This window comes from Pithys albifrons, chromosome 3 (genome assembly GCF_047495875.1).
Source record: "Pithys albifrons albifrons isolate INPA30051 chromosome 3, PitAlb_v1, whole genome shotgun sequence".
NCBI lineage: Eukaryota > Metazoa > Chordata > Aves > Passeriformes > Thamnophilidae > Pithys > Pithys albifrons.
Genome location: NC_092460.1, coordinates 35361851 through 35376371, shown reverse-complemented (window position 1 = coordinate 35376371; position 14521 = coordinate 35361851). Strand labels below are relative to the sequence as shown.

The window sequence follows — 14521 nt, the reverse complement described above, 5'->3', positions numbered from 1 at the left end:
ATTGGTCCAGCACTTAATTTACATTTTATCAAGAATGGTGAGAAGAATGTTTGGGGTTTTTTTCCTGTAAAGTCCCATTTCATATTGGCTGCTTTGCTATCTCTCTACATGAAACTTGTGCTTGAGAAACTGGGACGTGAACGTGGCTGACACACCTTTGTGTAAGATCAGGTCCTCGAGATAGCAGGGAGAACAGAAACCATGGCCTGAAGTGGTGCCAAAGGATTTTCCTTGGAAGAAACAAGGCAGAAGTGGGTCATCACTCTCTACAGAGCTGATATCTTAATGCTTTTCAGTGCCTGAGTTACACTTCTTTAATACATACCTCTTTGTTGTACCTCTTATGCATTAGCACAACCTAAATCAAATAGTTTTCTCAACTTAAGTGCCCAGTTTCCTGTGAAGACGTGTAGGCAGGCATTAATTGTAAGATTTGCCACATTTAAAATTAGGTCATTTTGACATTGTTCTAAAATGTTTCCTGTATTTTGCAGGCTTTAAATCACTGAATCCACTTTTCACCAAGATGAAACAAATACTTAGCATTGCCAAACCCAGACAGAAACTCAGCTGTAAAGATGATGGTTCTGATAAATTATCCAGTTAAATGCAATATAAAGTCAAATTGCTGCTAAGAATATATAGTGCCCCATTTTCCTACTGTAATTTAATACTATAGTAGGTGGTTTTGGGGCACTGAACTGCCTAGAAAAAGTAGTGGATAATATTTGTTTCTTGAATACAGTTTACATGTGTCACTAGGCAAAAATTATGTTCATCTTGACTGAAAAAAGAACAGTTTTAAAAGACTGAACAGACTCAAAAGCATTATGTCATTAAAAGCTAGGCCCATGTCTGTTGAGAACACTCCATGTGTATGTGTATGTGTAACAGCAGCTTTCACTGGAAGGCTTTGAAGACAGACACCTAACTCTACCTCAGCAATCCTGGCAAAGAGACTCTGTGTGTCCTAACCATGGATAAATTGCTGCATAACAACATGATAAAATGCTTTGCCTACTCCTATCCAGTTGGTTCTTTGGAGAATCTGGGAGCAACTGAGTTGGGACTAGAATTCATGCAAGGAGAATCACTGCTTTTTCTGTTAGAAGACATGCAGCATGTCTGTAGAGCACATCATCAGGGCATTGAGCTAATCTAGGACTTACATCTCCCAATTCTGCAATGTATATCCAGGCTTCCTGAGAGAGTGAACCTCTGAACTATTTAAATTCTGAATTATGGAGGGGTCACAGTACAACCTAAGACTTTCCTGTGTGGTGTGTGCCGAGTCCCCACCTCCCAGCAGCCGTCCAACATAAGCCAGCAATCTCAGGATTTGCTATGAGTTCCTCAAAACTCCTTAGATCTGCAGCTCTCAGGCTGAGTTTGACAGTCAGGCCCCACTGAGGTCTACGTGAATTTTGCAACTCATACCAGAGAGGCCAAACTTTCAGAGAAGGCTTGTAGAATTCACCTGAGAGCATACATCTCTAACAATTTAATTTGCAAGAAAGGTGGCTATTGCAAGCTTGGGTGTAAAGCACTCAATCTCAGGTTTCATTTCATTAGTGCTAATCAGCAGGAGCAAAATGCAAGTTTGCAAATGTCCACATTTCCCACTGCTGCAAATAAACAGCATTGGAAATCCATCAACATATGCATAGCCAAAAAGACCTTGCTTTCCCTTTCCTTGTTTAGATTATGAGGATCTCACCTATGCAGCAACTGTTTCAGTCATTTCTATAAAATAAAGCTTCAGTGCGAATGGAGTAGTCTGGTAGGTCTCCCAGAACTGGTGCTTGTGGTGATTGCCATGGGGCAGTTGTCATGGATAGCAGGTTGCCTGACTGCAGTGTGAAAGATGATGTGTTTACTTGGGTTGAAATGGTCAGAGTGGTGCAGGTAAGATCCCACCCTTGCCAAGAGTATGACCCCAAGGAGCTGATACTACCATGGAAATCCTCTCATCCCCTTGCCCCAAAGCTGTCATGCAAACATCACAGCACACAGACACGCTGGCTCATAACACCGAGGTAACAGAATGGCAGTTGTTACATCAAAGGAGTTGGACTGCAGAATGTGCTGGGATTTGATTAGATTTTCCACAGGTTACTGCTGCCTTGTTCCTGACGTTTTTTGTGACAAAAGGGAGTACAAGAAGCCAGGGTGCTGCCCTTGTTAAACCAGCAACATAAACCAAAAGTGTGGAGTATTGAAGGGGGAAGAGGGGTAGGACAGAGCCATTTTTGCCATATTGCAACTATTCCAGCTTCAGAGGACGAGAGTAGGGAAGTTTGCAGAGTAAAACAGCAGAGATTTGACAAGCAGGCATTCCCCTGGCTCTGTTGTCAGTATGCAGACAGGCAGCACAGTTCCTTTGGCACAGAATGACTGCAGTGAGCTGATGAAGATCTTTTCAGTCCCCGGGCTTCCCAGTGCTGTCATGACAACAGCTACTTTCTCGGTCCTGCTGAAACACCCTTTCACATTCAGTGAATGCCGCGCAGAGAAAAGTAGGTTGTTCTCATCAGTCTCCCTCTCTCTCTCTCTCAGATTTGATTGATTGAGAATAGGGAGGGGCTCTGTACTTCTATAGGCTTGGCTTATTTTCCATGAACATGATGGATCCTTCCTCCTAAGGGAAAGGTTTGAAGAGTTATGAATGGCAAACTGTTTTAGTAGCTCAGGAGACAAATACACTATCTGTAATAAACATTTGTCATTAGTGGCAAATGACAATGAGGTTATCCTGCTGCTTTTGTAATTGTTAAATTAGTTTTGATTACTTTGAGTGTGACTTCTGCTGTTCAGTGAATACCCTAATAATGGCAATTCAAGTTTTTGGATGCAAATCTGAACTTCTCTGAAATTCACATGTTTGCTTGTGCTCAAGCCTACCACATAATAACTTCTATTTAAACAAACCAATTCTGTATATCTCTGGCTGTTTGATAAACTTTCCATGACCTGAATTTTTCTTGTAACTTAAGCAGAGCAGTGGGGGCAGAAGATGAATTGTCCAGCTGTTAAAGTTTCGGGAAATCTGGACTTTGACACCCTTTCCATGACAGTATCTTGCCCAAGGCTGGACAGACTGTGTGATAAATGCCTCTCCTAAGGATAACCTTTCTCCCTTAAGTCTCTAGCATGCCAAGATCTGGCAATCCTGGAAAATACATAATCTCGCTTGTCATTTCTAATCCCATGGGGTGTAGCAGGACCCTAAATTTGTTGTACGCGCTAACGTGGGAATTCTGAATGCAATCATTAATCTTTCAGGCTGCATCTAAACCTGCCTGCAGTGACTTGGTGCTTGGTCCTAGTCATGCAGCACAGCTGAGCTGCTATGGCTCCCAACCAGAGCTCCCTCCTCATCTTTATTAATCATGGTGGAAGACATGAGTGGTGTGAACCTGGTTTTGATCTCCATGTGAAGCTGGGGCAAAGCCAGGGTATATGGTTAAATATGGGAACCCAGAAAAATACTTACTGGTTTTGCAGATTTGGCAATGCCTGTGACTTTGTGTAATGTGGAAATAATATCTCAACTTTACAGAACCACAGAATAGTCAAGGTTGGAAGGCACCCCTGGAGATCATCAAGTCCAACTCCCCTGCTCAAAGCAGCATCAGCTAGAACAGGCTGTTCAGAACCATGTCCAGGTGTATTTTGAATATCTTAAGGAATGGTAATGCCACAACCTCTCTGAGCAACGATTACACAGCTTGAAAGTGAAAAAGGAGGGGATTTTATTTTTTCAATAGAATTTTCTCTATCTCACTTTGTGTCCGTTGACTCTTACCCTTCACCAGATGCCACTGAGTCTGGCTCCATCTTCTTCACTTCCTCTCTCAGATACCTTGATAAGATATCCCTGAGCCTTCACTTCTCTGACCTTAACAGTCCCAGTTCTCTCAGCCTCTCCTCATCTGACATGCTCCACTCCCTTAATTATTTTCAGGGCCCCTTGCTGGGCCCACCACAGCATGTTCTGCAGAGCTGAGAACCGTGGTTGGAAGGACATGTGTTCACAAGAGCTTGATCTTGGAAAGACAAGTGTTCTTTCGGGGGGGGAGCAGGAGGGGAAAGCAAGCAGGCAAAAAAAAAAAAAAAGCACAAACTTTATAGCTAGATTTCTGCAAGGGAAATGTCATTTTAGTTTTATGAGACACTAATTTAGAAAATCTAAAATATTTCTATGGAAAACATATTCTAGTTATGACCACAGATTGAAGAAGGGTAGTTTTAAAGTAATCCTAGATCATGGAAAAGCTGTTGTAAACTAGTACTCCTTCCAAGCTGTGATTTGTATTTAATTAGCATGCAATTAATTATGCGTTTCTGTTTGGTTGTAATGGTTACACACCGGTTTGTCTACATGCAAGATCTTGATTACATTTATCGTTTTGAAAAGAATCTCCATGTGTGCAAAGAAAGCCTCTGCTCCCAACTTCACATCTATATTTTTAGGGAAAAAAATGGCATTTATTGCCTAGTGTGCTTGTGCAGAATCCCTACCTCCACTGGAATGATCCCTCCCTGCTTTTATCATAAGGCTCTATAGAAACTGACCTGCAGAAAATATCTGGACATACTGGAGGCAACTCTGTGCATGTGCGCAGGCACACACCTTCATTTAAAGCTGCAATCCAGCTGTTTTGTATAAGAATGTTGGAAACACAAATTCCCCAAATTAACAGCATGTAAAGACTCCATAATCTGGAAGCAAATATCTTAATTATCTCTGGTAAAATCTAATCTAAATTACACCATTTAAGAATGTTGATTTTTCTGAGATTTGAGAATTTTGGCTCTTTTACTGGAAAAGAGGAAACTGTGCCAAATAAAAAATATACACAAGGAGGTATAGGACTTCAGAAGGAAAAGAGAATGTTTCTGATAATTTCTAGGGTTTTAGTAATAATATAAAATATTGGCAATGATGATGACAGTGGAAAGATGCTGTGTTTGTATTACCTGTTCATATGATGTATTGCATCAATTATTTAAGTTTTGCAATGTGGCATTTGGAAATCTTTCTGAATACTTTCAAAGAAAAGCACAACACATTTTTATCATGCATTTATGTAAGTTCCTGGAATAAAAAAAATTGAGAGACATAGGGTGACAGGATTAATATTCCAGTATACAAGCGCAGAAGTACTGAGAGTACCTTTTGCTTCTGAAGCAAATTCTGAGTTTGTTCTCAGTGGTATCCATGATAACTACTAGTTTATCACAGCTAAATAGTCCCTACTTGAAATTCCGTGCTTATATATCAGTTTTTGCAACAAGCTGTGGAGCACATCAGTGAGCCATATCATGAGGCCTCCTAACACCTTGAGCTCACTTTGTATCTTTCACTTACAAGGAATCTTCGTGCTTGTTTTGCTTTTCATGTTTTCCTTCAATATAATTTGACAGCAAATTGACCATCAATTAAGGTGCATTTTAGAGAAGAGGTCTTACCCACTTGTAAGGTATCTGATGCCTTCCAGTTACATCAGAGCATCTATGGAACATGGGCTTCCTCTTTGTGTTTATGGATGGCTTTATGCAGAGCTGCCCTCATCTCCACTGGGCTGCATGTTGTTACCATAATATAAATGCAAACAAGAAATATTAGGATAGGATGTGCTTTTGGACGAGCTCCAGAATGGTAGAATGGGGTTTTCCTTTCCTGAACTAAGTCCTGATCCTTTGTGTCACCTTAATAATTTTTTAATTTTTCTGCTCCTTTTTTGCCTAACACCAACAGTGGGCACAGTTACATTTAACTGAGCTGTCTGGAGTTTTCTGAAGTTTCCTGACTTAACAGCAACAGAATGCCATTTTTTTTTCCTCCTCATTACCACCAAAAGCAGTTCCTTAGCCTGGCTCATGGCATGAATTTCAGAGACAGCTGTGCTGGCACAGCAGAAGACGCAGCGTGTCACCATGAGAGCTGTAACAAAGCACGGGCAGAGAAGAGGGGGAAGAAGGTCCTGAGCAGTATTGAGAATTCACTTGGCTGCAAAGTGCTTTGCAAAGCCAATGTACAGCCCCAGCAAGGGCTCATCACCCCATGGGGAGAGAAGAGGGACCCAACCCAACATGCATTCCCTTCTTTTGGTTGACCCAACCTAAGCATGGCTTGAAGTTTCTTACAGTCATGGTACCCAAGCAAATATTATGGGGAAAGATTAAAGGCAGCTCTGAAATGAAAAGAGCGTGGAAGTTGAGTTTAAAGGGAGAATTAACTGGGTGCTCCAGGAGAGGGTGGGGTCAGAATTGCAGCATGAGGCAGTTTCAGTCTGGTCTGAAGGGAAGGGTGAGAACCCAGCACTGGGTGCTAACTTGAAGCAATTAGAGATTGCACTTCTTCCTCCAGACCTTGAATCTGGATGGGGAAGGGTGGGGCAGAAAGAAGGGAAGGGTGCAGTTTCCAGAGGCTGCTGAACAGGCAGAATAGTGTGAGCAAGGTGAGTCATGAGGTTCAGGCAGCAGGTATTTCCTGCAGTGATTAAGACATGCATGCGGAGGCAGGGGCTGGAGAAGGAAGCTCAGTGACCATAGGCTTAGTTTTACAGAATCTCCTCTGGTATCTTAGCAAGTGCAAGGCAGGATGTCACCTTTCCTGTACCTTAGGCCTATATATTTTTCCTTCTCTCTTTATAGGCCTTTCCTGCTGTTTTGAAGTGTTTGGCTTGCATGCTATACATCATAGTATTATGCTGATCAAAGCTGGGGCAAAAAACCTCAAGAAAACTGCCTTACACATATAAAATTAGATGATCTTCCATAACTGTCCTTGAGGAACACCCTGCAGAACTGTTGTGACTCAAGAAAAGAAGAAACTACTTTTTTGCAGTTTGTTACTGATTCTGCTGTCAGTGTGAATACCCTGCACCCTGGTGTTCCTCAGGTAAGAGAATAAAATCTCAATTTCTACTCCCTGCTCTGCTGTGTCTGTAGGTTGGTTGTTCTTGCACTAGTGGGTAATGGTTCTGCTTGGAATCTTTGCCTGTGAACAGGCTTCTCCTGGTTTATCTATTGATTTATATTTGTTTTTAAATTTGTACTTTTGTTGACTCCTCAACACAAACACCTGAGCTTTAAAGCATCATTCCTGCTGTAAGATGATCACACCAAGCTAGACTGAGCATATCAGATATTCTTTGTGTGAACAACAAACAGAGTAACATCCACCCACAAGGTGGATGTCTAGTTTTGGTTTTTTTTTCCCCAAAGCGTTTCCTAACAGTAGGTCTCGTGCTTTGAGTTTTTATTCAAGTGCAAATGATTTAGATGGTTTTGCAAGTTCTAGACTCGCCTGTTCTCTGACAGGTCTCCTCTTTCAAGAGGTTTGAGAAGTCAAAAAGTCTTGGAGAAAAATGAGGTTTTTGCTTTGGTAAGCTGGGTAGGTTTGTACAAAGAAAGCTACTAACCGTAATCGCTGCTGCTTGCACTTGATAGGACTTCATTACACCACTCAAGGATCAAGCTGGACACAGAATTTTGTGGTTTTGAAAACCTGAGAGCAGGGCACCAAGACATTACCACAGAGTATTTCTTCGATGGCTGCCTGCAGCAGTGACCCCTTTGGTACCGATCTCCTGCTTAAATGCCGATTGCCATTAGGCACTGGAAATGTCCTGAGCTTTCCTTCCCTGACGCTCTCTGAATACACAAATTACCTAATAAGCTGCGTCTCTACCGCCCTGCTTAGGAGAGTGGCAAGTGGGAGGTCCGAGCGCCCTGCGCGGTTCCCGGTGCGCGAACACAGGGAGGCTTTGCGGGCACTCACTGCCTTAAGGAACCGAGAGAGACTCGGGGGAAGGAAAAAAGGACAATGATCGGCTTGTGAGCACACATCGGAGTGAATCTGGACAAGTTACTTTAGGGTATATTGAGTATTTGTCATAACTCTCCCCCCTTTAATCTCATTTTTGGTTGCTCGTGACTTGATACCTCTCTGATTCTGATTCAGCAGAGAACTCCACAAGGGCATCAGTTGGGTGGAAGAGACACAGGAATTATTTCAGATAGTGCCGTTTTCTCAGTGAATCGAAGGGTGTCGTTTGCTTTTGAAACGTGACGCTTAGTGTTGGAGCAGAGACAGCAACACCCCCGGGAGCTCCGCACCTTTCCTGGGAGAGGAGCAAAGCACAGCGCGCTGTTCCCGGAAGGAAAGGCAGGACAGGATGTAGAAGCTCAGGAATTGATGAGTATTTTGGTGGAGTCAGTAGACCTGTTTTCCATATCTTACACAGATGAAACAGCATTACAGCTGTTCTTGTCTTTTTGTTTTCCTCCTCTGTTTTTTAAAAAGCATTCTTACAATTTCCACTTTCTAGCTGAGGGTGGCTTCTAGAAATCTGAGAAACTGTCATCATTTTTTCTGCTGTCGTTGTTTTCCAAAGTTTGTTTATGCTCCTCTGCAGGTTAAAGATATTATTGGTTCGTTTTAGAAAATCAACCCAACCGTGTCCCTGTGCTCTAACCCTGTGTCGCTCTTTCGGTGCTGTGATATCTGCTTGGATGCTGCTACACCACGGGTTGTTCTTGCTGAACACAGCAGTGCCTGTTGATGGGCTGGGAGCCATCTCCAGATATGCAAATGCAGGTTTTAGGAGCACCTTCTCCAGATTTTTATCCTACACGGTTAACTTCTGGAATCTAGGATCTCTGTGGACATGCCAGCTATGCCTGCTGTAACTTGAATTGGTCGTGTTCTTCCTAATGTGCAGAAGGCACAGTGTTTTTCTGGACTGAGTTGTGGTTCTGTGTTTTGTAGTCTGTTTTTAAACTAAACTACTACGGCTTCATGTTTTGGTTTTAAATGTGGCAAGCTCTATAAGAGGTGGGTAAAGACTGACAGAAGTATGACATTTAAAATTCACAAGGAAAAGCATTTTATGCTTTCAAGTACTCTCTCCATCCCTCCAATAATTTGTCAAATTACCTGATTTTATCTCTGTGTTCAGATTCTACCCGTCTTCCTGTTCTGCTGCAAATCTCCATCCCATAAACTTTTCCGAATCACTTCCACATGACACTTTATCAAATGCTTTCTGGATGTCTATGTACACAAGACCAATGTGACTAATGCTGTCACATTAGCCTGGCATGATCTACCCTTTGTAAACTTTATGCCATTTTACATTATTATTATTAAAATTACTTTTATTTTCAGACTCTGTCCTGAAGTCTTGCACAGGACTGACAGGCATTCTGTTGAGTGATCCTTCACCTTTCACCTTCTACACATACACCGATGTTTTTTCCTTTTCAGATGGCAGTTCCCAACTCAGCAACTGTACTAACCCTGTGTGTATCTCCAAAACTGAGTTCAGGTTCAATAGAAAAAAAAAACCAAACAAATTTCCACAATTTTAGCACATTAAACTCTATGGTTTCGTTTCAGTGCAGTAAGAAATTCTTTACTGTGCCCAGAGAAGTTGTGGCTGCCCCATCCTTGGAGTGTCCAAGGCCAGACTGGGTGGGCTCTGAGTAACCCGGTCCAGTGGGACGTGTCCCTGCCCATGGCTGGGGTTGGAACTGGATGATCTTTGAGGTCCCTTCCAACCCAAACCATTCCACGACTCTGTGAATATTTCGCATTCCCCTTTGGTCTCGCTGCCTTTGCCGTACCCAGCGAGCCCCTGCGCTGCCGGGGATGTTTGGGGCCAGTTTGTCCAGTTCCTTCCCTCTCCTCCCTTTTCTCGCAAAGACCCTTTTCCTGCCTCTTTTGTGCCCGTCCCTTGGCCACTCATTCCCCCCGGGCAGTCCCACACTGGGACCCTGCAGCGCTTCCCGGGACGCCGCGTCCCCTTCCCCCGCTCCATGCCGGGCTCGGGCGGTTCCATGGGGATGCTCCCGGCCGCTCTGGCAGCCCTGAGCGACCGAGCCGGCCCGGATCCCGGGAATTCCAGCCGGGAATGCTGATGTCCCGCCGTGGGAAACTGGGGGAGTTTGTCCCAGAGCGGGTCCGGGAGAGCTTCATCCCTGCCCCGGCCGCTTCCAGAAGTCAGGACGCGATTCCCGCGGGGCGCTGGGGGGATCCCCGGGGGATTCACGCCGGAATTCCTGGGGGATTTAAACTAGGATCCCTCGGGAATCCCGCCGGGATGCCCGGAGGATTCAAACCAAGATCCCTGGGGATTCCAGCCAGTTTGCCCGGAAGATTCAAACCAGGATCCCCGGCAGTTCCAGCCGGGCTCCCGCCGCCCTGCGCGCGCGGTTTGTCCCCGGGCGCGCTCCGTAGCGCGTGCGGCGCCGGCGGCACGAGCCGGGCCCCGCCCCTCCCCTGCCCCGCGCGGCCGTGCGGGTGCGCGAGGGGGTCCGCGGGCGCGCGCACCGGCGCGGCGCGGGGGCGCGCACGGGGCCGCGCGCGCACACGCCCCCGCCCGCGCTCGCGCTCGCGCACACCCCCCCCGCCCACCCGCCCGCGGCGGCCCCGCGCGCGCAGCGACTGGCAGGCGCCATGGCGGCCGCTCGGTGCTGCGACATGGCGGAGCCTCAGCGGCGCCTTCCCGGGCAGGCGGCGCCCGCCGGCCAGGACGGGGAGGAGGCGGAGGCGGCGGCGGTGGCGGCTGCGGTGGAAGTGCAAGTGGCGGCCGCCGGCCGGGCTGCGTCCTCGTCCTCGCCGCCGCCTTCGTCGTCGGCCGCGGCAGAGCCGGAGCCGCTGCTGCTGCTGAACGGCGAGGCGGAGAGCATGTCGGAGCCGAGCCCGGAGAGCGCCAGCCAGGCCGGGGACGGGGAGGACGAGGACGAGGAGGAGGAGGAAGAGGAGGAGGAGGAGGAGGAGGGCGGCGAGGAGGAGGAGAGCAGCCTGGTGGGCAGCAGCAGCAGCAGCACGAGCAGCGGCTGCTGCAGCGACGAGACCCGCTCGCCGAGCCCCGGCGGCGGCAGCGAGGCCGACGCCAAGGAGGAGCCCAAGGGCCCCCGGGGCAGCCAGGAGGACGGGCCGGGCCGCGGCGGCGGCGGCTCCAGCTCCAGCAGCGTGTCCAGCGGCGGCGACGAGGGATACGGCACCGGCCCCGGCACGGGCGGCGGCAGCAGCTGCGGCAGCGCCACGTCGGGCGGGCGGCGGGGCAGCCTGGAGATGTCCTCGGACGGGGAGCCGCTCAGCCGCATGGACTCGGAGGACAGGTCAGTGCCCGGCGCCCTTCCCCGGCCGCGGGGGTGTCACGGCAGCCACAGGTCTCTCCGGCCAACTTGTGCCGGGCCCCCGCCCCGCTCCCCGCCCGCAGCTCCCGGCCCGGCCCCGCGGAGGAGGGGGCGCTGCCCCGAACACTCCGAACCCCGAGCGGCCCTCGCCTCCCTCGGGAGCTGCGGATATTTCTCACATGGTGCTTTCGGGGTTCCTCGGGGCTGTGCCTTGCGCAGGTGGGGTGTACTGAGGCTTCAGAACCGGAGACGCATCCGTGGATGCGGCTCTACCTGTGCCTGCAACAGGGTCTCTGCTCTAGAGGCAGAAAGCTTTAGTGGGCACCTCTGAAAGCATAACGGGGGAAAAAAATCTAGTTTGCTAAAATAAAAAAGAGACCAGCCTTTCTGTATTACGTGTGCACAAGTAATAATTATGCACAGTACTAAGTGAGGCTATGGAAGCTCAAAGTCATCTTTGGGTGAGTTCTGTAACAGTAAATGGAAAGATTCGTTCTTGTGGTTCTGTATGTTAAAGCTACATGTCTGATTTTACCCAGATTTTAGCTTAGATTGCCGTGGAAAGGCACAACCGAATTCTCACACGTGGTTGGATATTCTGCCTTTCAGGTCTGTTTCAGCCTCCCAAGTCAAGCATCTCAAAGCATGTGGCTTATGTAGTAGCTTTCTTAGGTCTTCAGTGCAACAGTTTAATTGAAAACCTGAAAATAGAATGGAAAGTGGACATAAAAACAGTCTTACAGTGCTGTTTAAGAAACTTGTAACTTTTTCCCGTTTGTTTAGCAAAAAAAAAAAATCCGACTGCCCTGGTAGAGTTACATTTAAGTAACAATTACAGCTTTGTTTGTACTTCCTTAAGATAATTTCATTGTTAAGTGTGAAGAATTATGTGGTTTGGTCCAGAAACTTACTTTGAATATATGTTAGATCAAAATCTGTGTAACTATACAAATACCCGTATTTCAGAAGTGGGGCATTATTAGATCTGACCTCGAGGCTTAAAACCAGCCAACCAAACCCCTTGTGAGTCAGTTCCCCAAAATCACGTAATTGACCTAAAAGCCTTAAGAAGACAAAAACCCCTCAGTTCTTTGGTTTCCATCTGACTTTTGGGACTTGTAGAAACCACATTTTCTTTCTTCCAAACTTGTGCAAGATGGAAAGGGGATGTGAGTGTTGGGATTTGTTTGTTGGTTGAGTTTGTTTTTTTCAAAATTTCAGATTTTGTGTGAAATGGAATAAGTATGGGAGTAGACTTCTGGAAAAAGAACAGGTACATATAGGCGTTTTAAGGTGGTAGTTTCTTGTTTTTTGTAGAATTAAAGTCTGAATCTAACCCCGATCTTATCCAAGTATGTTACAGTTGGTAGGTTGACGAAATAACAGAAATAACTCGCAGGGGTTTTCTGGAAGGAGTGTCATTATCCCTTGCGCACTCCTGAACTGGTGTGCTACTTTCTTTCTCTGTCATTGTTCTCGTGGTTCTCTTGCTGTAGTCACACGGTAAAATCCGTGTGTGTGCCCGTTGTTCCTCCTTCCCTGCACCATCGGTACGGACTCGGTTGCAGGAGTGGAACTCTTTGTGTTTAGTGGTTTAAATAAGGACTGCACCTGGTTTTTAATTTTTGCAAAGTTTTATCTTGAGCTGCTAGGATGAAAACTTGGGGTGCTGGAGGAGCATTTTGTGCTGTAATTTCCAAGCCTGCTGGTTGAGTTGGTAGGACAAGAGCAATGCCAGGGGTGCCGTTTGTTATTCCTGGGGATGGACAATTTCATTTGGTGTGCACTCTGAGCTGCAGCGTGTTAGAAAACTTTATTATTTTTGTCACGTGTAGTCCAGCAAGTCACTTGCTTGACATAGTGATCCGAGTGATTGCTGCTGCTTGGAAGGGAGCACAGCACAATCCTGTGCCTTTCAGATGGTCAGACAGTGGTGCACAAGGTGGGAGATGTGCTGAACAGCCAAGGAGTGTGTGAGTTGGGGTGGTGGAATACCAGGGAAGAGCTGGGAACAGTTTAGTCTTGAAGCTGGAGGTACAGGATTATGGTAATTATTGAAATCCTGAAAGACTTAATCACTGGCTGAGTTGGTCACCTCTGAATTAACATGTAAGTTCTGTAACTATTAAGAGAATGATCGTTTATCTCATAAGTGACATTTTATATGAAATAGTTCAGTGTCCTGTACGTCATGACCTTTGCTGACTACCTGTGTCTCTGAAGTCCTGAGGAAGGTGGTGTCTCCAGTCTTAGTGTTGTAGAGTAAGATTTCCTGGAGGAGGAAAGAGGGAGAAAAGGAAAGAGATGCAACTTAACCCGTTTGACTTTGCAGTCCGTGAGTTTGGCGAGAGGGAGCCGGTGGAGGAGTGTGCTTGGTAAAGACTCTCCTGCTGTAGGCAGGTTTGGGAACACTCAGATCATGCCCCTCGGCCTGGGATTTTTTTCTTGTTTCTTCTTTAGAAAATTTGAATGAATAAGAGGGTGTGGTAAGAGGGCCTGAATTCCATGAGTGATCAAATTTTCATTTCCCTGTGTATGTTCTTTATCATTCTCCACAATGTCTTATCTCTGATTTTCGACTTAATGGTATCAAATATAAAATACAAATAAAACAGCTGAAGAGGAAAATCTTTCGTATGATCAAAATGTAACAACTGTACAGCAACTTCTGTTGTTAACATTTTAATGTATTTTGAGAGTATCTGCTAATGGAATAAATAATTTGGGGCATTACTGTGGGAAATGTGTAAGTGTTTATAACAACACAAGAAACAAATATAATGGTGACTACCCTGAAATTTAGGGTGAATTTTAATGTTCCATTTCCATACAAACAAGCTTTTTTAAAACATGGTTTCTTCCCTCCCCCAAAAATCTAGAAACAAAAAAGCAAACCCAGAGTGATACAAATAACCAGGTGGTATTTTCAGCTCAGTGGGAGAGTTCAGTGCAGTCGCTCCAGGACTGGGAGGTACCTCGCTGATCCATAGTCATTCAGGGTTTGTTCCTGGGAATTGTGCTGAGTTCCCAGTGCTGTGCAGAAGTTTGTCTAGGACTGGTCTGCGTTCGAGCCTAGTTATCCTCTGGATTTAGTTAGAACAAAGACCGTTATCAGCGTGTGAATGCTGGTCCTTTTCTTGTGCCTTTCTCTAATTTGAGACGTGCCGAAAGGATCGATGTGTCCCTCCAGGGTCCTCTGGAACTGCTGGTCTTAGTGCCGAGCTGAGAAACATCTGATAGGACTTTAAAAGAAAAAATAATGCGTCAGTTAACTATAAACACAGAGAGCCACAGGTACGGAAGCTGGACCTACGCAGATGCATCAATTTGGGTACAAATCAGCTGCTCTGAATACAGGGGCTGCAGC

General features: G+C 46.1%; 1 protein-coding gene and 1 long non-coding RNA gene across 4 annotated transcripts in view; both read left to right on the top strand.

The window, feature by feature from the left end:
• Positions 1-6515: 6515 nt before the first annotated feature.
• Positions 6516-9177, top strand: LOC139670113 (uncharacterized). Of its 2 annotated transcripts, none has more exons than XR_011697395.1 (2): positions 6516-6907; positions 7712-9177. It is a non-coding gene; the product is annotated as an uncharacterized lncRNA (long non-coding RNA). The 2 variants fall into 2 exon arrangements; XR_011697394.1 differs by having other exon boundaries at positions 7459-9177.
• A 1231-nt stretch (positions 9178-10408) lies between these two features.
• AEBP2 (AE binding protein 2) overlaps positions 10409-14521 on the top strand; it is a 45691-nt gene continuing 41578 nt past the window's right edge. For both annotated transcript variants that reach the window (XM_071551356.1, XM_071551355.1), the window contains exon 1: positions 10409-11136. In XM_071551356.1, the coding sequence (XP_071407457.1) occupies positions 10469-11136 (668 nt within the window). In that variant the 5' untranslated portion in view covers positions 10409-10468. The remainder of the gene's footprint in view (positions 11137-14521) is intronic.